Raw genomic sequence first — 25,187 nt, 5'->3', positions numbered from 1 at the left:
TACATTTAATGTTAAGCTTACATTTTTTTTAATTTACGTATTTTTTTACTTTCTAAAACAAAGCAAAATACTTTGAACAAACCCCCCCCCCCCCCCCCCCCAGATTTACCTCGTGGAATGTTGCTGCAAGTGCTGTTAACAAGTTTCTTATAAGATGACAATTGTACCAACATAATTGTTTTGTTGTGGCCACCCCCGGTGCTTTTGTTTTCCTAGTGCCAATGTTTACTTCACAAATTACTTATTTAAAGCTTATCTGACCTCAGGGTGGCTCCTAGTGTCATGGCCAGAAATCATACCCAGGTCTCTGGGACCACAGCACACAGCCCGTTATAACCAATAAGTCACTGCTCCCCGACAAAAACACAATAACAAATGTGAGCGGAGGCATTCCGAATGTTTTCAGCAAAATAGATCGACGCGTGGGTGACCTGGCACGCAATTTTCTGAAGGTGGGTAGAGTAACACACTGCTCGTTATCTTTCGGTGCTCCGAATCTAAGCAAGCATAAAATATTCTAGATGTGCAGCATGAACACGTTCACGCTGGTAATCAAATCACGAGGGGGGTCAGGAGGCAAAACACACCCACAACAACCCGAGACGATGCCATTCATCCTGGAGAAAATGAACGGACTTGTTCCAGCGCATTACGACGAATGATAAATTAAACTCGTGACAGAAAGGCAGCCAAGGGAGAGAGGAATATGCTTGAGCGGTCAACACAAGTGGGCAGGGAGTTACACTTCTAACTATTAAACTATTTAATATTTTACCAGCTAAGGCCCACTGAAGCCATGTGGCTCTTTTTCAGAAGCGACCTGGTCATATAGCTCAACAAAGTGGCTTATCATGCGGATATGTATTGCAGCCAAATACTCTAAATGCACTTTTATAAATGTGGATGGAAAAACCGGAGGACCCGGAGAAAAATCCACACGACCATGGGGAGAACATGCAAACTCCAAATATACATTTCGATTTAAAGCTTTCGTGACTGCAGGGATTCATCTTCTTGGTTCTTTCGGTAAAGTCACGTAGAAGGGAAGTAATAAAATAATAAAACATAATAAAATTATTCTCACGGCGAATATACAGGCGTCAGTGTGGGGATAAAACCCACGACCTCCGGCATACCAGGTGAGGTAGTTAACATCTTGACACTGCAAATGTAGTTTTAATTAACCAATAACAATGTTATCAAGAGGTTGCTACAATTGTACCTGACTGGTATGGGTACCCCCACAGCAAGTGCTTGATTGGTATAGACCAGGGGTCGGCAACCAAAATAACAAGAAGAGCCATTTCTTTCCAATTCGGTACAAAATTCAGTATTTCAAGAGCCGCAATGCATCTGAGTACATACGTAAATATCGTCAAGAAGCAGCCCGTAAAGAGCCGCATGCGGCTCTGGAGCCGTAGGTTGCCGACCCCTGGTATAGACACTCCTATGCGGTAAAATTACGTAGGTTTTCAGTGATTTGAATTCTTCAATACATGTCAGGGTAGTGCCCTGCTGAATAAGGTCTGATGTGGATCATCACCATCCATGATCTATCCAATGCTGAATGAAGGCCTTTCCAAGGCAGCACCTGTACGCGAACCGATTTCATCGCGACATCTCTGCGCAGGATATCGTCTCGGTCACTGTCCCCCTTCTTTGGTCGCTACTCTGTCGTGGATCTCCACCACCAGCCTAGGTGACACGGATCCCCCCTTGTAAAATAGCTGGGCAAATTGGCTAAACGGGATCATCTGTGTAAACAAAAACAAATGACAAATCGAAGTCTTAAGAAACATTTCTGTAAAGCAAAACTAAAACATGGAAGGCTTCACGTAACGCAGCATCTGACGTTGACCAAGCACCCTGCATAAGGCTGGCGATATAATAACCAACAATGTCATTGTCGCACCAGCCGCAGGTAGACATCACCAGGTGAGAAGTTTTAATCGTATCGAATTAGTTAACAGGGCAGAGCACATAGCGGTGTGGACGGGGGTACGCGCGCGTGTGAAAGCGGAGAGATTGATTTGCGGCACAACACAATCTCTGGGATACTCTGCTGAACAAATACTCTACAATAAAAACGGGGATATTTAAGCAAACAATAATCGTAGCCCGCCGTAATTTTTGTTGGCCAAAAAAAAAGCTCCGGCCGCAAAATAAATACACAGTTAATGAATGCAAGCAAATTAAGCATTTCCCTCTTTATTCTAAATGAGGGTGAAAGCGAATGCCTTTTCGAAAAAGGAATTAAAAAGTTTTGACCACTCCTCATTATTTAAAAAAGTGCCGACTCACACTGATTACTTTGGTTTTTCAATGCAGTCGATCCCATTAGCATCACAATAATGTACTGCCACGAGCATTATTAACACGGCATACGCGTCAGCAAAAAATTATGCTTGTGAATTAAATTTTTAACACAAACTCTTCTCTCGCGTGACTATCTCATGATAGTAGTGGGTTGCAGCTTAATGACGTTTTCATGCATACAAATAAAAGGCCCCTTCTCATGCAATGCCTACTAGCCTCAGCCATACAAAGCTGCAACACGCATTTTGTGATATACTTCATTGGAAGTGGTGCCCTAATCCCAAATAATTATAACCCGTAAAAACAAAGTTTTTCACTATAAATCCTTTATGTGCGTGGTGGCTAGAGTCCTCTCGTCCTCTGGCTTGAGATGGCTGCCACCTATGGGTCAGATGATTGTCTGCCAGTATTAAGCAATTGGTAATTAAATATTTAATTTGTTTTCCCTAAACAGTGTAAAATTTAGGATTTTTTTTTTCACGAACATTAATTGTCTCGCACAACGAGTCTGTGTGCAAAATGTCAGCTCGATTGGATCACGGGAAGTGGGTTAAAAAACGACCGAAAGATTTGCACGGTCGTAAGCAAGCAAGCACGCAAGCACGCAAGCAAGCAAGCAAGCAAACTTAATATAAAGGATTTAAAAATACAACGCATCCGTCAATAACACTGTTGGAAAAGGAAAATATATATATATATACACAGCAAAAGCTCAGTTATCCCGGCACTTTGCTATCCGGAATGCTCTATTAACCGGAATCAGACGGCAACATAAATCTTCCTTCACGTATGCGACAGCCACCTGGCATCTTGCCGTGCGCTTATCTGTTATTTACGGAAACTTCAGCATTGCTGCGGTAGTCTGTAAAGTGTACCGTACGACTGTGTACTGTACTCTAAACGGTCCCACTACTTCTCTACAATCCACCGACTGGTGAGCCCCTCTGTAAGAGAGTCGATTATTATTTCTTACATCGGAGCTAACATGCAGGCTTTCAGTTTCTTCCTTGAAAAGTTTCACGTACTTGAAATACATTTAGCGAAGCATATAAGCCTAACTCGCAGATAAAACCGGCGTATTTGTTCAAACGGTATCCTCCATTCCCCATGGAAGCCACATCACCAAGTTATTGCTGTACTAGGCAACGTTTCGGGCAATGGCACATCTTGGTGCTTCTTCATAGCAGGGATATCTGGAGAACTGCTCAATCGCTCAAATGCTATGTATCATGCAATGTGTAGAAGGGGAAAAAAGTGATTATAGAATTATTTTATTATGTTTTATTTTTATTATTTTATTAGTTCCCTTCTACGTGACTTTACCGAAAGAACCAAGAAGATGAATCCCTGCAGTCACGAAAGCTTTCAATCGAAATTTAAAGTGATTATAGTTACATACTAAGAGTTTATAATAAAAGTTACAGGCAAGATTTGTATAAAAGACCATTTTTTTAAAACAGGATCATTAGATTTTCATGGATAAACTTTATGGGTTGTTAGCTGTGCGGAATATAGTAAAAAAAAATCCCATCATATTTTGATTTAAAAAAGAAAGCCTGGAGAAAAAAATAATAATACACAACACCATTGAATGAAAATCACAGAAAATGTGGCCATGAAACAACGCTGCAAAAATGAGGGCCTCTTGTGAAACGCTGCTGCTGCTGCTGCTGCTGTCTGTCCCGCATGTAATGAACGGAACACGCAAAGCCAGAGTGGATTCCGGCTGGGCCTGTGCATTGCCAAAGGCGGTGAACTGGGGGGGGCTCCTGGTCAGATCCAATAGGCGGCAAATGGGTGTGGGGGGGGGGCACAACGTGGACGGAATCATAATGTTTATTTATTCTGGAGGAATCCGATGAGCTTTCAAGCTCTTTTTCACAGATGTCCTGTCGGGGCAGATAAGAACGTTGCAACAGCAAAACGTACAAAAACACGATCGGAGTGCAAAGTACGATTTGGGTACCGGGCCCCTGGCCATATCCAATTGGTTGGTTGCAAATTCACTCGCTTTATTGACAATGGAATCAATTTATTCGAACCAATTATAATTGAAAGGCGACATGGTCACGCGTGCACACGCGCACATGCATGCGTCCGTTCAGCTCTGTTGCGCGTGTCGTCACGGACACATTTCGGTGTGTGACCGTTGCGTGCATTCCGTTGGTGTAAAGAAACGTTGGTGCTTCAGCAGCTGATGAAACGATAATTCGATTCTTACGCATGGCAATCTGTTCAAGAGCTAAATGTCAATGTGGAGGTCTGATAGCCACGAGAGCGCTTCAGGAGGGAGTGTGCAGCTCTACTATTCCTCCGTAGAAGGAGCGTAGACTACAGCGGCTTACTGCATGGTCCGTAGTTTTAGTTACAGGGCCACAATCACACTGCTGTGGCTTGTGTCTTGAATTTTCCATTCATGAAGAAGATGCGCACGTCGGCCTGTTGGAGTTCTGATGCGGTTGATGGTTACACCACCGGTGTCAAGGAGGAGGAGTTTGGGTCTCAAATGTGGTATTGAAACCATAATGTACTGTATCTTTACAAAGTCCTATTGGCCAAAGCATCAATACGAACATTACATATTTAAAGTGTAACTCTCGGGAAAAAAATATTTTATGCACAATTAGTTTTAATAGACACAGCAGTAAATATCAGGCACACTGGATTATGCCAACACTGGTGAATGACTTGAAGATTGTTAGTCCGCTGTGTGCTGGCCTGCCTCACGTGCGTATTTTATCAACGCCAACGCAGCCCGCAGACTGCAGCTGCTGGAGTTTAGTTTGCTCTCAACGTCTGGTCAAGAGCAAAACTCCCCAGTGCTCAGGGATCTGCGTCGACTGCCGTGTCCACTTGAGGGTTACATTTAAAATCCTTCTGTTCACACAACACAGCGGCTTTTGCACATCGCTGGCCCCACTCGGCCGCTTTGAACCACCTAATAGTAGTTCTTCACTTCACCGCCCGATGCATCGTGACTTTGGACGGGGACGATCCTTTAGCCATCCGGATTCAACGTTCTGGAACAATATCTCCATGAACGTCAGAGGGGAAGTTCGTTTACATAAATTGAAACCTCAACTAAAGACCCGTCTTGTAATTGCAACTGTAATACACCTTGAAGCTCGCTGGATATCAGCTGTTACTGCATTTTTTCCCGATTTTACGAAATAATCTTTAGGAGACTGAACTTTTTATTATTTACACACTATATTTTCTACAGTATATCGTTATACTGACATTTATGGATTTTTTTTCTTGACATAGTCTTAAGGATTGGGCATTCGTGTATTTTTTAGCTCATGAAAAGCGCTTTAAGATTCCCTTAGTCATGTGCAATGCAACTAGATATATATCAACAAAGATTGATTGTTGCGCTGTATACCGGGCACTCTGACTGATTGATCACTTGCGGTGGGGTAAATGTGGGTATCCCAACCGTATTCATCACAAAGGTCAATAACGAAGAGAGATCTTAACACGTAGGCTTTTGCGACCAATATCATCCATGAGAGAGGTTTTTGGTTAAATCGCGGAAATATATAAATGTGTCGTTAAACCCGCCACCACCCGACACAGCCAACTAGTAAGGGTTGTCACGTAAATAGAACGTGGCCAATTCGTCACTAGTACACCACTAGTGTGTAGTGTATAGTGTAGTGTACTAGTACAGCACTAACCGGTGTGTTGGAGAGCCAAGCCACAACATTTACAATCAGAGTACGACGTTTCGCCAGTAATTACAACTAGCTTCATCAGGCACACTGGATTAAGTCAACACTAATTGACTAGTGACGAATTGGCACGTTCTGTTTACGTGACAACCCTTGCTAGTCGGCTGTGTCGGGTGGTGGCGGCGTTTAACGACACATTTATATATTTACGCGATCTAACCCACAAAACCTCTATTATGAAGAGAGAGCTAGTAAGCTCTACGTCACTTTAACACGTGGGCTTTTGCGACGTGTAGGTGGCGAATAGAGTGAAACAGCGCCAAGTGATAATGCACACAATAAACACAAGGTAAAGCCCTTGCTCACAAGCGGCACGAGTTCTTCCAGATTTAAAATGTTGCTCTTGTACTCAATACGTGGCATCTATTGCAAATCCAAGTTATTCGAAACGCCGGTAAAACGTATAGAACTTCACACCTCCTTCCATAAAATGTATCGTACTGGTGAACAGGACGAGCATTTATACGCTCTTTATATTTGGTGGAACAAACACATTAAAGACGGTTTCGAGTGAATTCAGCTAAATATAATAGATGCCACACGATGGGATCGCAACAATCAGCGCCCGCCTGTGAAACCAACGTGCACATCACAGCACACGACGCCGCTAATGTTCACTTCAGAGAAACCATTTAGTTTCGGAAAAAGAGTTTGGATAAAGAAAATGTCGCTCAACTTACGACAATAACAAGGAAGGAAAAGTAGGCATACGTCTTGACTTTCGTGACTGCAGGAATTCATATTCTTTGGGCCAAAATGTTCTTGCTGTGGTTTTCACACCTGATGATGATTGCTTGTGTTGCAATCGAAACGTCGTGAGAATGTTATTGTTTTATTATTATTATTTTAGTATTCCCCTTCTATGTGACTTTACCGAAAGAACCAAGAATAAGTTCAAAGAAAATAACGACCGCTTGTGTTGCGATCGAAACGTAGTTTTAGTTATTTTTTTTTTACCTATCTACATGACTTTACCAAAAGACCCAAAGAATAAGTAGGCATACGTATGAATTCTGTAACCATTATGAACGTGCGTTTTTCCTCCGAAGTATTTAATATGCGATGATAATGGGAGCACTTGTGGCAGGTGCGCAGCAAGCAGTATGTCCGTAGGCCACGATGAGACAACTAGGCTCAGCTGGGGTCAGCTTGGGAGATAATGGGCAACCCCCCTTTGATCTATGTGGCCAGTTTTGCATACGGCAAGTTCCTAATAACAACACAACTTCATATTCAAGTTCTGTTCATATCGGATCCCTTTACATGATTTATCGTACCCCTGTAACAGACAGACGAACAGAACTTAGCGCTTCTTAGCCTGAGTTTGAAAGCGTAAAAAAAAAACATGACACTTTTGATCTGTGTGAGTAAAGTTATTCCTTCGACTTCTCAATTTATACGTTTCCGCTTGTTAAACTTTTAGTTAATTTAGTAAATGGATTCTTAAGATGCATTTATAATATAATTATTTTTATGCTGAGTATCTGCTGTGTCCTGTACAGCGCTTTGAGATCCTTGACGAAAAGCGCTATATAAGTGGAATTACTGTATTGTTATTAATCAACACCCAGTGACTGTATACGTGGGAATACGTATACACCTTTAAATTAGTGACAATAGCCTTCAAATGCAAACACAATCAAACAAAACAAGAAGCTGACTTGAACACGTTACCTATCAGAGGAGTTGACGAGTATGACCAGGACGTCGGGGAAGCCGTCCATGTTGTAGTCTCCCATGTGCAGCGTGATGGGCAGGCCGAAGCCTGTGGGGCTCTCGTTGGCCTTCATCCCTTTGAAGCGCCATTCCACATCTCTGTTGCGGAAACTGCCCGACACGTTGGTCCACTGCGGGGAGAAAGAGGCGGGGAGTCGCAGTGAGCAGAAGAAGGGAGGGGGGGGGGGCACGGCATCGGAGGCAAGAGGGGCAGCAACGGGTGGCACTCAACCGCTCGCACCATCTTCACACAATACCTGGACAAACAAGTTAAAGTTAACTTAAATAATCTCCTCGCTTAAATGAGCAAAAATGTAATTTTGGATGTTACGTTCTTCACCGACTTGTATGTACGTATATTGAACTTATTTCGTACTGTGCGTAGCCAACTGTGCTTATCATAGGCGCGAGGGAAGGACAACCGACTAAACACAAAAAGCACTTCTAAAGAAATGAGGCTTCAATCTAGATGATTTAAAAGTGCACAGCGCCAGTGGCTTCCTAATATTGGAAGGTAGAGCGTTCCAGACAGCCGGAGATGCGCATCTAAAAGAGCGCGATGCAGTGGCCGTCTTTGTTCGATGGCCAGCCAAAAGCCGCTGTGAGGATGAACGGAGTTCGCCTGATGGTTTATGCACCTTGACGAGATCAGTAAGGTATTTGGGTTTATTTGTGAAAAGCACTTTGTGTGTAATGAGTGCTACCTTACAATGTATTCGTTCGGCAACCGGAAGGCAATGCAGCTCAGGAGACAAGATTGCCTTGCAAAATTGCAATTGTACCTTTGGACAGTCTACCTAACCCACGCGGAATAAGCAATAATTTCAGTTTTGATCAACAATTATTGCTTTTAAGTTGGATTTCACGAGAATATGGAATTATGCTTATTTCTATCGCAACATTGTTACTTGTAATCCTCCACTAAACTTGACATTCACATTTTAAAATGGGCCAGCAGCGTCTGCTGCGGGCTTAAGGGACGACGGTTCTTGTTGGGTAAAATAGGGCCTTTGATGTGATCAAAGGTTTTCTTGGAAAGAGGGCTCTAAGGGAGATCGTGCTGAATTGTTTGAGATGGGAATGCGATTTTTCCCCCCTTCCAAACCTGAACCCTAAAAGGCCAACATGACAGCCTGGGACATACAACACTTTTACTGATTTGTTCATGAAATCATTGGATTTAATATTCACTAAATCCATTCAGATTACCCTACTGGCCAGTCTGATTTTTTTTTACAGTTTACCAACAAGCAGATGCTAGAGTTGAAGTGAATTAAATTGTCCCTTTTTCTTTTAAAGCGGGAGCCCTCATTAACTCTATTGACACACCTGGTGTTGACAAAACAGAAAGAAAATACAAACACCGGCACACTGGCTCGCTTATCTAATTGGACACAATTACATTTGGCTACAGCACTACCTTATAATCTTGGGGGGGGGGGGAAAGATTTCACCGTTAAATGAAAATTTCATTCAACTGCTTCTCAGCAGACATTTTTTGGGTGAGCTTTGCCGAGCAAATGCCAATAATGGAGAATGAGTGCAGTGTTGCGAGGCTTCCATTGTGTGCAGTTTCCATATCGGCAAAAAATGTGGCGCACTGCGAATTCGGCGAGTGAAGCCAAAGTGTCCGTGTTTTATATACACACGTTTTTGCCTCATTTTCATTTAAGACTAACATCATTTTTATTATTAACCTTGCTTCCCTTCCTGCGGGGTTTGATGATAAACGTCTTGGCTGCCTGATGCCGTCACACGCCTGCTGTTGCTGTGGCTGCTGGACTGAGTCTTGAGAAAAATGTCAAAATGTGAAAGGGAGGTGCGATGGAAATTGCTCGATGATTGACGCCAGCGATTTGTGCCCCTATTTTACGTTTTTTGCTTCAGAGTTGGCCACCGTTTTGCTGCACGGCTAAGTTTTGGCGATCCATCTCCACAGATTATCCAGGTTGCAGATTAAGCACGTCTGCAGAAATGAAAAAGATCATATATTCGTACGCACGACAGTTAAATTATTGTACGCGTCTCACTTGTCATGGGTCAGTGGACTCGGTGCCCATGTGACCACAAATGTCAGCAAGATAAACCGATTACTTTAAGGGGCAATAAAAACAGAAGGCACATTCTACATCATCATCACCATTCTACACAAGTAAACAAGACGTGTTTATAGCCTCATTTGCATAGGGGTTTTGTAGATCCGGGTTTTAGTTTTATGCCGGGCCAGCTCCCCCATCCCTCATTGCCCTACATAATCTCGATTTGTTCATTGTGATTGTTCCGTTAAATGTAATAAGGACACGGCTCAATTTAGTTACCAGCATTGTTCAGATAATAACAAATTCTTTTTGCTTATTTCAGTCGTAAAAAATAACATTTGTTTAGCATACATGTTATAGGAAGCTAAAGAAAACTCTTTGCCTGGATGCCAATATTAGAATTGAGATTAAATCAATAAACAAGTATAACCCGTAAAAACTAAGTTTTTCACTATAAATCCTTTATATGCGTGGCGGCTAGAGTCCTCTCGTCCTCTGGCTTGAGATGGCTGCCACCTATGGGTCAGATGATTGTCTGCCAGTATTAAGCAATTGGTAATTAAATATTTAATTTGTTTTCCCTAAACAGTGTAAAATTTTGGAAAAAAATTTTCACGAACTGTCTCGCACAACGAGTCTGTGTGCAAAATGTCAGCTCGATTGGATCACGGGAAGTGGGTTAAAAAACGACCGAAAGATTTGCACGGTCGTAAGCAAGCACGCAAGCACGCAAGCAAGCGAACTTAATATAAAGGATTTAAAAATATACAATTTTCAAGTCATATTTACCTTAGGGGTGACAACATTGGGCAATGAAAGGATAAAAAAGCACAAACGAACCCTATTTCAAAACTCACCTTGGGCGAACTCAAAAAGTACCTTCACCTATGCAGGAAACGTTCCCTTCGCCGAGCATAATAGACCCTGTACTAGTTCCTGTCAAGTGCTGCCGGGACCCACCATTTGAAAACGTTAACTTGCCGCCCCCTCGTCTATGGTTGAAACATTTGGGAGCACTAAACCCTTTGGGGCATAGAGATCCTTTCCCTGAGGCCTCAAGAGTGTCCTCGCGACGCTGAGTTGCTCAGGTGCACACCTCTGGATGGGGAACCGACAACAATCCGTTCTCATCCCAACTTCTGAAGGCGTTAACGTACCTTGACTCAGGAACAATTAAATGCCGAGAGGGGGCATCTCTCGCAGTGATCATACGGAGTAATTGAGACACATTCGGAAGTACTGCCAGAGCCCTGATAGAAGATTTATGCTTCTTGGTTTTTTCTCACGACGTTTCGGCCACAACGCAAGCAGCCGTCCTCAGGTGAAGAACAGGTCTGTCAGACTCTGTCATCTCGACAGACCTAAATTTCGATTTAAAGCTTTCGTGACTGCAGGGATTCATCTTCTTGGTTCTTTCGGTAAAGTCACGTAGAAGGGAAGTAATAAAATAATAAAAATAATGTGTTTAAAAAATAAAACATAATAAAATAAAATATTTTATTTTATTATGTTTTATTTTTATTATTTTATTACTTCCCTTTTACGTGACTTTACAGAAAGAACCAAGAAGATGACTCGACAGACCTGTTCTTCACCTGAGGACGGCTGCTTGCGTTGTGGCCGAAACGTCGTGAGAATAATTTTATTTTTATTATTTTATTATTTCCATTCTACGTGACTTTACTGAAAGAACCAAGAAGATGAATCCCTGCAGTCACGGAAGCTTTAAATCGAAATTTAGATTTCTGCTCTTACCCATATCCGTTAAAAGTGTCTCGTGTGAGGTCAGCTTGTCAGCATCAGAAGGAGCCGAATGAGTTGCACTCCTCTGAAGGAAAGGTAAACGCCTATCACCCTGTCAATCAGTACTCGCACCTGCAGCAGTGCTCTTACGTGCACACCGTGCACCACGCTTCATTAAGCCTAACAACTGCCTGCAGCATCCACACGCATTATTGAGGTGTTAGAGATATGTAATGTTACCACGAAGCGCTCTGATAAATAGGTTAACCTTGCATAAAGTCAATGTGCTGCATTTATTTAGGTTTGGAAAATTGCATGTAATTTTTCATCTCTACTGTCACGCTAACATTTCATTTCGGATGCTGAAAAGCTGATATAGGAATGTAATAGGATCTGCTAAATGCACTTAACTCCAATAAATTTTAAACGTATTCCTCGCTTGATAATATAGTAATATAGACGCGTGGAATATTTTACGAGGAGGTTTTTTTACAAGTTCTTTTGTTCAGTACAACTGGCAAGGTATTATTCATTGCATACGCAAGTGCTACTTTCTTTTTTACATTCTCGCTATTGTACTTGCTGCACGTGATGCAACTAAGGTGTCCCACCCGATCAAAACATGCACGTGTTTCAGTTGTACTGTAATACTCTTAACCTGGATATTTTCAGTTTAACACATAGGCATTCGCGCCCAATATCATCCATAATACAGGTTTTTTATTGGGGTTAGATCGTGTTAATATATAAATGTGTCGTTAAACCCGCCACCATCCGACAGGAACGAAACAGGAGGATTTCTCCACAAATCTGGCTGCCTGAAGAAGCTAGTTGTAATTACTGGCAAAACGTCGTACTCAGATTGCAAATGTTGTGGCTTGCTCTCCAACACACCGGTGTGCTGTACTAGTAACGAATTGGCATGTTCTGTTTAAGTGACAAACATTACTCATTGCTGTGTTGGGTGGTGGCGGGTTTAACGACACGTTTATATTTCCGCAATCTAACCCCCCCCCAAAAAAATCCCACCTGTATTACGGATGTATATTTTCCTCGACATTCTACAAGATCTCCCGCATAGAACATTTTTTGCACGTTATTGCACTCTCACCCGCCTTATAAGGGATATGAATAAATTAATGAATGACAGTGACTGATGACCCATGCGCGTAATTGCTGCCCAATCTCCCTTTCTTCACGAAGATAAGGCCAGGAAACTGCTGACGCGTGCCGCTGCCGACAACTATCGCCGGCCGGTAACCAGCGCAACACTGTGCACTGCAGGTGACCATCCTGCGATGATCGTAATGGCATTCGCAGATAATATCTGCCCCTCCAAGCGATTGCAACGCCACGGAATTCGTCAGCGTGCAATGCCGCCGGATTTAAAACAATTTCTCGACACACGCAGCACGCGATAAGCCGTCGCAAATGTGCCTGCCCAGCGACACAGGCATTATGCTTTGAATGCTACTTATCTAACCAAGAGCACAGGGGCACAATGGGGAACGGAATTGACTTCTCAGTCCATTACAGCTGGCGTGCTGCAATGATCAGATGCGGGCACCCTGTTGTTTTCATTTTACATTAATAACGTCTTAATGGCCAGCCGTAATGTCTTGGTTTGTGTACATGCTGATCATCACAGTAATGCTATTACAAAAACACCGCATCAACAGTGCGAGAGCTGACACGACAGAGGACGTCTAATGCCACCCGGGAGAGGTTTGAAGTGAAGTGTCTGCCCACGAGGCTATCTAGTCAACACACACAAAACAAGTCAACACGCACCACCAGAGACTTGTCAGGCAACTTGAACGTGGAATAACTTCACCGTTGTCAATGAACAGTGGCCGATCCATCGTGCAGAAAATGAAGAGAAAAATAAATGGAGGGAGGGAGGGTGAACCTAGCTCGTGTCGGAGCAAAGTGATGGGGTTTGACCTTTCGTCTGCTAAGATGGTAGTTAATACGTTTCCCTGAGCCCAGCTTGAACGCTTTAATGGGATCTGTGGTTTGGATCAGCTTCACTGCTCACATGGCTGTTGCGACTCTCCCATTGGAAAAAATTAGACAGCTCCTCTACAAACAGATAATTTTACTCACTGCTGTGACTTGTACTTAAGCCTTAACTGGCTCACACCTGCTGCTCCATTAAATACTTCAGACTATAGCAAGTGCTGCCTTAAAAAAAAACAAATCACCCCATCCAACATTGGATTATGCAGCGTCTGAAATGGGTCCAGCTCTTATGATCACATTACAGGACCGGACTCAACCACTTTAAAGCCTCCACAGCAATGAATCAACACGTGTACTTCAATAATTTTTAACACTGGACGCTACCAGGGGGTAATGATCAGGTTTTGAAAATTAATTATTGTCAGTGTGCTCAGATTTGCACGAATTGATGTAATGCAGTTCATTGTTGTTTTTGTTGAGAACTTTATCAGCAACGCTCAAGATAGACACGTGGTACACAAATGTGATCCTGGTAAACGGTTTACGCTGCACTGTCCGTGTTCATCGGGAAGGTGAGGTTCATCTCCTTCACTATTTTTTTCCGATAAAACACAAAATCTGTGATAATTCAGATCTTTGCCAAGCTACTACTGGAAGGCCCTTGCCATGGCTCGTCAGTCATGGAGGGATTTTTTGTTGTTTGCTCAACGATATTTCACCACGCTGGGTCAGTGCTAGTTGGTGAAGGGAGAGGGCCAAGATCAGTTAAGATATCATTCGTTACTGATATCGACCGGGATTCGAACTCGGGTAGTCAGGCTTCATAGCGCACTGTGCCACGCAGCCAACGTTTTTTTTCTACATGTGGATTTTATCAGTGCTTTGTGTTATTAAAGAGTTATGCATGATTAGAGAATTATGATATGGCTTTAAATAGTATATAAGGACCTTCGTAAGAATGTTTCCGAGACCTCATTATAAAAACCCTTTGACCTCCAATCTTGCAGGAGAGTGCACAAACACTAAAACGTGTAAATGTGTACATATATTCATATCATATATTACGCATTCACACACATCTCTTTCAAAACGTAAAAACATACGGTATAGAGATGGAGAACATATGACACAATAGATATTGCTGCAGACGTCTAACCAAGTCAGTGGGTGATGGAGTCAGCACGACACAGTGAGTCAGCGTGCGAGATGGCCAATGCATGCGTTAGTGTGTGGGTGTGAGCGAGCAGGTGTGTCAAGTTCAAGTTCAAGTTCATTTATTAGGTATAGCCCTGTGAGCCATTCAGCTCTTGAATCGGGTGCAACCGCAACAAACAAAAAACAAAAACATGAACAAAAAAACATCTTAAAGTGAATATGTGACCAAGTGCAAACAGAAAATCCAAGAAAAGACAGCAAAAATATTGCAGAAAAAACACCGTACACCAACGCTGTGTGCAAAAATCCCAATGGGATGCAAGTCAAACAACAACAACAACAACAACAACAACAACCACAAGACAACTTAGTCAGTGGGCAAGTTGCACGTGCAGTGTGTGTGAGCAAGAAAATGCATGCGCGTGCGAATGAGTGTGAGCGAGCAAGGGTGTAAGTGCGTGAGCGAGTAAGTGCGTGAGTGAGCGTTTGAATGAGTGAGTGCGTGTGTGAGAAAGTGAGCGATTAAAGGCGTGAGCGAGTCACTTTGTGAGCAAGTCTGCGAGTGAGCGTGTGGACGAGTGAGCGAGCACGTGACCAAGCTGGGTGAGCGAGAACGTGAGCAAGGGAGCAGGTGAGGCAGTGCGCGAGGATACCACTTGCGAGCCGGGCTTGTTGAGATAAATGACGCTGGTGTGGCACTCGCTGTCCGTGCAGCCTGGGAGCAGGTGGTCCTGACCTCCATCTCCATCTGCAAACAGCAGGGACCTCGCATTAGCATGTCAACCCCCTCTGAATACCGCGCACGTATCCCGCGCCCACCGACTTCATCTGCTGCTCCACCGTCGTTGTCAGGACGTACCCACGTCCTCAGTTTAACCGAGGTGAGGTGAGCGGCCAATGAGATTCATTTTCCCCTCACGCAAAGGAGATCTGGAAAATTGTGGCTATGTATTCAGTTGGGGAGTAATGGGCTGAATGGTCAGCGAATTGATGAATTGTCGAGATTGACGGTTGCGATTCGATTTAAGAAATCGTTCAAACATTCGTTTGCATCGGATCTCCTATAGCGGCTGTAAGAGCAAATATAAACCCATTACGAAAAATACACATAGAAAGATACATATAAAAATACATACAATTCTCAAGCACGTGAATCTATGCGTGGCATTGTGAGCTTACAAATGTATATAATCAATGACTCAATGCATTATTCTCTCCATCTTAGTCAGATAGTCGTTCATAGCGCGGTTGGCTGCGTACGATGCCAAAGAAGTTTTTTTTGGCATTTTATGGAAACAAGGACATGCCATTAAGATTCGGCTAACTGTCATAAATTAGGAGGGTAGGATGGGGGTAGGGGAGGGCGGTCGGAAATTAAACTGGAGTGTTCGTGGGTCACGCCTCCGGCACATTTCGCGGTTAAGGAAAGGGGACGCGAGATGGGATTTGTTGACTGGCGGCCCCCGACGACGTAGAAGCTGAGAGTGAAGGCGGCGAGCGGGCGAGGGTGTCCGCGCACGTTGGCTGCAGCCATCGCGGCGACGTGCGCAGCGCGACGTGACCTCCGGTGACGAGATGCTGAATCTCGGTCATGCACATCAGCGGTGGCAATCGGCACCAAAAAATTGAGATTGTCAACATCGTCACCGACGGGTTCGATAGGCATTCCGGTTTTCATAGGCTCTCGCAAATAGAAATTGTCTCAGCAATATATCAGCCGTTTTGCATTGTACTACCGAGCCAGTGCCAGGTCTGCCGACGAGCCAGCCCGTCTTGAGCGGGTCTAGATGCATGCAGATGTCACGTTGTTAACGTTCTTCACAGTGTAGCGACTGGTGTCACACATCATTAGACCCTTCCCTGGACCAGCTTGGCCCCGAGCCAAATTCAGATGTCTTGTGAAGCCAGCACATAACGGTTTGGGGTTGGCTCAGCATGGCCAACAGCCAGTTGAAAACCACCCGTAGCGTTGCAGCTTCACGCTGGCTTGGCTCGGATGTGTCAGTTGAAACGCAGTATCTAAAAACAATGGGGAATATTTATGTTTAAGTTAATGTTCTAGACAGGCATCAACCAACTACTTGTGCATTCTGTCTACTCTCCCTCGGAGCACAAGCAGGGCAGAAGGGTATATTTCAGCGGTGCGGGGAATAGAGGTGTCACGATTCACCTTCCAGTCGCTTCAATTAAACATTGCGATTCTGTGTCTCAATTTAATTTAAGAAACATTCGTCAACACCGTGGCGAATGTAGCGGCCACAAGTGGCCGCAGGAGTCACGTGAACTCATTACGTGCAGCGTAGACAAATAGAGAAACACCGATTCCTACGCGCGAGTTGGATCGTGCATGTGTCAAAAGATATTAATTGATCAATCCATGCATCGCCGAACCCCTAGTAGGGATTTAATGTTACGGAGAAAGGCGGGTAAATTCTGAGCTGGGGGTGGTGGGGAGGGGTCCTTATGTCCCACAAATTAGCACAATTACAACTGCCCTGGACCACAATCTAAATGCAATTAAGGGTAATTTTCCATGAGAGCCACGGCAGACAAATTCCCAAAGCAAAACTCCAGTCTAATTAAACCCATGGGAGTGAACTGTGGAACCTGCGATGGCCCCGTCGAAGCAACAGAAGGCTTATTATAGCCAGGAGGTGAGCGAGTTGAGGTAAGAGGAATGAGAGGTGGGACCCCAGTGAGGAGGGAGGGACAATAGCTCCATCAATAACTGTTCCAGCAAAGTCCGGTGGGAATCGGGTAAAAAAAATATATTTTTAAAAAATGCTGCCGCGCTTGTATCAAAGCATCGACAGTGCAGTGCGAGGGGCTTCCCCCTTCTGGATTGCCGCTGTTATGTGCGTCACGACTTTAATGAGGAGAAACAAACGAGAGTGAAATTAAAGTGGTCACTGTGTGGGCGGGTGGGCGGGGGAGGCTGGAAGACGAAAAATAAAAATGTGCCTTTCTGGCGATTCAACCGTAAGGTAGGGACGTGATAATTGCTTTGAAATACTACGAGACAATTGCGACGCGTGGTTAAATTTAGATTTTGTATAAATGCATTGTGCTTCCATCTAAGCATGTGTTACAACAGGCTCCGAGTATAGATTCCATTTATATTGCGCTTTCTGCAATGCAAAAAAACGGCTAATCTGTGTTTTTTATATACACGCTTCGTTTTGGAGTCGAATGATGAACAGAAGCCACTTGGAAGCTTCGTAATAATTTTTGGTGTTCCAACCGGCACTGCTCTTCCTGCAAGTTTAAACACGTAAAATCTTGTTTGTCCTGGAGACCTTTGGATGGCTTGATCGTGACGATGGTAAAAATGTCGAGTGAAATGCAGTTGCAATGTCATTCCACATGTCACGAGACATCTTACTCCAAAACAGGTTTTTGGAATTTCCCGACTCTCGAGTCCCTTGAGACCAGTCGTTGACCGCGGGGCCGCCGGCTCGTGGTCATTCGAGGACATTTGGTCAGTAGGGGCGAGACGTAAATATGAGGCTTGTCTTGGAGGCACCAGGTTTGACACTGGCGTTGGCAACAGAGGATCCCATCTTGACACTGGCCTTTGCCCAAAGAGCCCGTGGGCCTTGGCCTCAAATTCGTCTTGCGGCTCCCAGCTTTGACCTTGGCCTTGTGCCTACCGGCCTCAAACCTCAGGCTTCGTTTCGAGGGCCATAGCCTTCGATCCAAGACTCTTACGAATGCTACATTCCCACGGCCATTGAAAAGCAGGCCGATGCCATTGCTGAACTTGGCAAGTGGGCCTGCCTCAGATTTTCACTGCGGCCTTGCCCCCCCTCCTACACCTCCATCCCGTTATATGGGCCGTGTGGCTTTGCTTTCCATAGGGAGCCGCACGCCTTGAGCCGGGTAAACCTTAGAAGCAGCCGTGGGGGTTGCGGAGTCGATGCAGAAGAAGCGCAGATCCACGAACGGTGTTCGTCACTTGGGTCAAATTCAGGGTCAGGTTTTACATAATAAACATTTAAGAAATAAAAAAAATATCTGGTAGCATTGGATAGCATTTGCACGTGTTTCACCTTGTTAAAAAAACACAATAGAATGAGAGATTACGATCGTTTCCCCGCCGGGTGAGGAGGAATAAGCAGAGGAGATGGAGGGGAGGAGGTGGAGTGGAGGTAGTCCAGAACAACGGGGCTGTGCAACCACGAAGCACTGAGATATGAAACGAGCCGTGCTGGCCTTCACAGGAGAACAGCCCAGCACGGCTTGGAAAATGCTTCGTAACTGTTGAGGGAACGCTGCAGCATACAAGGGGACCAAGAGGGGAACACGTGGATTGGAGTGCAGCGCCAGTCTTGAGCACAGGCTGCTACGCATCCGTAACAGTTTTGTTTGGGTTAGATCGCGTGAATATAAATGTGTCGTTAAACCCGCCACCACCTCGACACAGGCCAATTAGTATGGTTTGTAACGTAAACAGAACGTGCCAATTAGTTACTAGTTCAGCAAACCGGTGTGCTGAAGAATAATTTCCACAACATTTAACACAGGCTAAGCATGATGTACAAAATAATGTAATGTGGTGACTTCACAGCCTTGTGCAACAAAAGGGCCTTAAAATAAGGAAAAAAAGGTAGTATCCGCACAGCGATGGCATCGCAAAACCTTACATACACTCTTAACCCAACATCAGCTGAGAATAAACTGTGAACAGTGAGTTTTTCACAACAGATGTAAAAAAAAACCCTCGAATTCCGTTTCAATTTTCATCATAAATGAATTTATGCTACAGCCAACAATGCATTTCATGGTTTTCATCTGGAGTATGAGCGTAGAGAACTGATTAAAACACTCGCAAACACACCTTTCTACGTTGTACAGCAGTATTGACTTTATCTATGCAAATTAATTGATTTACAGTCATTAATTAAATACCCTTAGGATTTTAATTGCCTCTTGGTAATATGGCAATAACCACATATAGATCGTTAGATTGGCCTGCCTTTTAAAATTAATCATCTTAAGCATTGCTGTTCATTTACATTTATGGCTCATCCTGTACCGCAACACAAAATCTTTACAAATACTGTGGCCGTTATTTTCAATTTAATGAGCATCCACAAACGGCAACAACCAAGTATGGAATTTTACCCGATATGTGAGCAATAACATTTAACGTCACGTAAATATGAGGGGGGGTGGGGGGGGGGAAGCCAAGAAAAAAACACAAAGCTGCACTATTATTAATCCTATTAAGTGTGGTAGAACCATGCATGTCAATGATACATTATTCCGTGTTGGGATTTTATTTATTTATTACAAACTATACATTTCATGTCACAAAGAATGTAAATTACATTGTATTATGTTACGCTGGAGAGCAAATGCAGGGTAAGCTAGGTTAATTTTAGTATCACGTAATACTGGCTGTACCCCCCCACCCCTACATTTTCCCTTTTATGAGCAATGTTGCACAAATTAATGGATGGATATTTGAATGGATAGAGAAGTCTGTGCATTGGCAAATGGAATGAATTACAGAACTAATGCACAAATGAATAAGAGATTGCTTTAGCAACAAAAAAAAGAGCCATGTTATTTCAAAATCAAAAGTCGTCGACATCCAGACAAGGTGTAACGCCATTTTAGGGGCGTACAAAGCCTCAGGGTGTGTTTCCCAACCATCAATTGTGTGTGTGCATTACATCTTCCTGCAAGCAATTCATCACCGAGCAATGCTACGCGGAGAACAAATACATTGACAGACAAGATGAAAGCAAGATAACGTAGACGATGATTGTGGCGATGGTGTTGGTGATGGTGATGATCATCACCATAATCAGCCATATATCAAGTATTGGCAAACAGCCACAGCAACTGTTGGCAATTGGTTTAGTGTTGCAGATGTAGGTATATACACATGTAAAAAAGCACGTTAAGAAAAAACCAACAATGTGAACTCCTAATTAAAACGTGACTTCACGAACGTGACCAACGAGCGAAGTGAAACATTCAGAGGGACGCATGACGCCCGACGGCCACGACAAAAACCACACGGCGCTCTCAAATTGTCGGGGTCGTTCTATCGTTTCTGGGTTTTTTTTGGATAGACCGACGCGATCCCTCAGATCGCCGCAAGCCACGGGGGGGCCGCATGGATTGCGATCGCTCGCACCCCCCCCCCCCCCCCCCACGGCGGCAGGGTCAGGTTACAGATTTTATGCTTTATTTTACGGGTGGATGAAAGAAAGAACGAAGAAAGATAAACAAAAACCGGAGACAAATAGTTCACTGCTTTAGCCCACCAAGCTTCAACACACCGGTGGGCTAAAGCAGTGAACTATTTCTCTTTTGTCAACGTGACACTTTTTTACTGATTGGCCGTGTCGGGTGGTGGAGGGTTACGACACATTTATAAATAACGCGATCTAAACCCAAAAACGTTGATTATGAATAATATTGGTCGCGAAAGCCTGCTACGTGTTAAACTGAAAAGCCGGAGAATAACAATACGTGTGCATCTTCTTGGTTCTTTCGGTAAAGTCACGTAGAAGGGAAGTAATAAAATGATAAAAATAAAACATAATAAAATAATTCTCACGACGTTTCGGCCACAACGCAAGCAGCCGTCCTCAGGTGAAAACCAGGTCTGTCGGGGAGACAGCGTCTCATTCAGACGCTGCAGTCACGAAAGCTTTAAATCGAAAAATACGTGTGCAGCAACGCATACGCGAAACACCAAAAACACGCGCGTCGTTTGAACAGGGCATATCTGGCGTGAGCGGCATCTCCATGCCGACACCGAATAGGGCCTGCGAACTTCTCCAACGAGCTCCTGATCAAAAGCGCACAACATCACAAGTTCATGGAGCCAAATAGCAACCAAGTAGGAGGCCATCATAGGAAGGAAAGTTACCTGGCTCCTATTTGCCAAATGAGGTGATGCCTTTGTATCACTGTGAGCAAGAGCCTGGAAGGCAAACGCTCTCAGAATGTGCGATGTTCTGCCAATTGGCACTTGCAGGTGCTTGCGTTGCTCGATTAGCTCTCCTCTTGGGTTGAAACAACACACGGCTCCTGATAATGAACCGTGAAATAAAACCTTGCGGGTAGAAAGTATACCCAGAAGATGTTGGCATCCGATTCATTAGTCAAGGAAAGGGTACCAATGTCGCCTGCCGACTTTTCACTTCAACAGGAGCTATGAACGAATTGTAGCTTGGAGAATCAAGATTTTATCTTGTATTTTTTTTACAGCTCTTTGTCAATCTATGGCTGGATGAAGGCCTGTATCAATGCCTGGGTCAGTCATTGGAGCTGTTTGACTGTACTTCACCACACTGCTCCACGAGGGATGGCGCAGGAGCAGTTAAGGTGTCACGAACCGAATTACATTCGCCGTGGCTGGGAATCCAAGCCAAGTCGGCAGGTGTGATGCCGCCGCCACGAAGCCGTTCGGCAGGCACCAAATCCCCGACCTCGCCACCACCAAGCAACGGAGCCGACCCCGCGTCCCCCTCACCTCACCTCACATGAACACACCCGCACTCATTTCCCCCCCCCCATAGAGCTCCGAGGGGAGGTCGCCTGGCCGACCGGTTTTTATCCGAGAGACCCTTATCGGGATTAATTCTCACGGTTTCCGGCGATCAGGGAATTGGATGACCTCCCCCGTGCTACGTGGCACCGCGGCGCTGCGGCCGGCCTTAATATGGTGTGGTCGCGGCGTGGGGCATTCGGCCACCGCGGTTGAGGCACATTTCCCCCACACACACTCCCACGGGTCGACGGGGCAAGCAGGGGAGGCACGGGACAGCATGAATAGCGGGGTCACAGGGGCTGTTGCGCATAGTCATGGAGGGTTGGGATAATTGCGCTTGAGCGCGCAGGCCCCATTGTTAGGAAGGGTAAGGGAGTAATTAGGATGTACGCCGCCAACGTCGCTCACTGATTAGCATATCAACAGCGCCCGGGAACCGCCGTGCGCGGGCTTGGGGTGCACGAGCCCATTGTTCAGCGCAGCATCCCCTTTGAGGTAGGGAGGATAAATAGAGGAGCGCAGAGGGGAAATCGCTCTCTTCTCTCCAGCGCCAGGCGACAGGACGCTCTCCAGTCCAGCGACCCGATCGTCCGTGAGACGCATCGAGGTACGCTGCGAGCACGGGATCAACGAACCGCCGTGGGCATCTAGCAGGAAGTAAGTAGGTGAATTAGAATCATAGCAGATAAATCGGGAATAGGTATAAAGGTATCAGCGTAGGCCAGCCTCGTCGACTCACTGATTTAACATTAAATTACCAGGTATCAGATAATAAATCATTAATAGCGAAGCGTGGTCTCGCGTGATATTGTCGTGCAGTGTGAGCGTGTGGGTGCGCGTGTGTACACTGTGGTTCACCACGTGAGTGAGCGCTGCGTAGAGCGGCGCACGAGTGGGTGTCGCGTGTGTGCAGGTGTGTGCGCTCGTAGTGTGGGTGAAGGGGTCGGTGCGTCCGCAGGTCCCCGATCCGTCTGTCGCCGCCGGGACTCGCGCAGTGAGGGCAGCGTCGTTCGCCCCCGACCCCCGTTTAATAGCGCGTGATCCGTGGAGAGACAACGCAGCGTCTGCAGGTGAACGAGGGCGTGCGGCGAGCTATGCCTCTCACACGAGCTCGCGGAGGGACGGACCAGGGAGGGGAGCCGTCGGGCGATGAGCCCAGCGACGGCAGCAGCTGCTCGCAGAGCAGCGAGGGGTTGGCGCACGGCGGAGCCCCTGCCATAGGCACGGAGCAGGGAGGGACTCCGGGGACCAGCGGCCCCAACAACTTGGTGCCAGAAGTGGGACGAACCCTCACATCTTCACGGGAAGGTGGCGCGCTACTCCACGCAAAGGTAAGGCATGTGTTCACCGGCCAGGGGACCCCTACATGGAAAGCGTTTTCCCGTAATATCATAGGGGCTAAAGAGCTTAATGGCTGGTCGGACGCGCAGGCGTTGCGACATCTTACGTTAAACTTAGACGGGCGGGCAGCCGACTTTGTAGAGGCACTACCCGAAAGCGCGCAAACCCAACTAGAAGAACTAATGCGTAGATTAGACCTGCGTTTCGGCACGCGCAACGCGATACGGGCGAAGACCGCCTTAGAGGCGCGCCGACGCCAAACTGGCGAGGACTTCCGAGACTACGCTGAGGACGTGCGATCACTAACCCGGATCGCCCGTCCAGAGTTCTCGAAGGAGGTCATTGACGCGCTAGCTGCAGACAAGCTACTCAGGTACCTAGCTCGCACCGCGTGGTGGCAGCCCAAAAAGAGTAGCGCAGGCCTCCCTTTCGATACCCTAGTCGAGCAAGCGCTGGAGTGTGAGGAGCTCTCCAGCGAACGCGCGCAGCTCCGAGGGTCGGGACAGGAGTACACCGTGGCGAGCCTGATCCCTGACGAGGAGGAGGATGAGGATGAGCCCGCCAGCCCCATGGGGAGACGGGCAAGAGAGGCCCAGAAACCCCGCGAGACAACCCCGGGTTGGGTAGCTGGGTTACAGACCGGCATGGGAGATATTGCTGGCCGAGTAGACCGAATGGACGGTAAGGTAACCCAAGTAGGGGAGAGGGTAACCCACGTAGGTGAGAGGGTAACCCAGGTACGCGAGGAAGCGAATAAAAATATGAAGACCCTCCAGTCTGAGATGGGGGAACTACGCTCGACCGTAGGGGGGCTGGCCGGGAGAGTAGCCCAATTAGAGTCCGATGTGGGACAACTGCGTACTGGGGGAGGGAGAGGGAGCGGACAGGGGACCCGCTACGGAGCCGCCCCCCCTCCCCGGGCATGTTATATGTGCGACCGCCGAGGGCATCTAGTGAGATACTGTCCTGAAATCACCCGAGCTAGGCAGACGCGGGGGTTAAACTCCAACGCCCCCTAGAAAGCGGACCAACTAGGGGTGCAATCGACGCGGTCCCGATACAAATAGACGATAATGAGACTAATGGCGAGCGAGTGATCTCCACACAGGTTCCAGCAACAACGCCCACAGAAACGGTGACTCCTGGCGACTGGCTACGGGAGCTGGTGGCGGGGATCACGGGGGCCACGTCGCTGGTGGAAGGGGAGGTAAACGGAGTGCGTACCCGAATCCTGCTGGACACGGGGGCGGTGGCCTCGCTCGTGAGCGCAGCGCACTGCAGCACGATCGGGGTCGACGTGCGTCACCTGCAGGCACCGGACTGCGCGCTGCACACGGCGAGCAGAGCCGGAATGGGGCTGCTGGGGAGAGCCACCTTAGAGGTCCGCATAGGCAGCCAGGGGTGCACCCAGGAGTTCTACGTGTCGAGTGCGTTGTGTCACGAGTGTATCGCAGGTACCGACCTCTTAGAACGGCTGGGACTCAACGTGCAACCCCGCCAGCGATGCGCCACCGTGGAGAGCAACGGCGAGCGGATACCGTTCCTGGGACGAGAACCGACGCGCCCCCGCTTCACACCTGTGGCCGCTATCCTGGCGACGGCAGTCACCATCGGGCCGCTCACCGAGATGCTGGTGCCGGTGGCAACATCCCCCACCGACCCCGCGCT

At 46.2% G+C, this 25,187-nt stretch overlaps 1 protein-coding gene across 1 annotated transcript in view; it reads right to left on the bottom strand.

Annotated features, from left to right (window-relative positions):
• Positions 1–25,187, bottom strand: part of ITFG1 (integrin alpha FG-GAP repeat containing 1) — a 192,730-nt gene that overhangs the window by 115,748 nt on the left and 51,795 nt on the right. The window contains exons 9-10 of the mRNA XM_061548724.1: positions 15,319–15,413; positions 7,725–7,897 (exon numbers count right to left, since the gene is read on the bottom strand). Coding sequence (XP_061404708.1) covers positions 7,725–7,897; positions 15,319–15,413 — 268 coding nt within the window. The remainder of the gene's footprint in view (positions 1–7,724; positions 7,898–15,318; positions 15,414–25,187) is intronic.

Source organism: Lethenteron reissneri, chromosome 9 (assembly GCF_015708825.2).
Source record: "Lethenteron reissneri isolate LAM-NWPU_2019-01 chromosome 9, ASM1570882v1, whole genome shotgun sequence".
Taxonomy (NCBI): Eukaryota; Metazoa; Chordata; class Hyperoartia; order Petromyzontiformes; family Petromyzontidae; genus Lethenteron; species Lethenteron reissneri.
The sequence above is the reverse complement of the archived record's forward strand: the minus strand, read 5'-3'. Positions and strand labels throughout refer to the sequence as shown.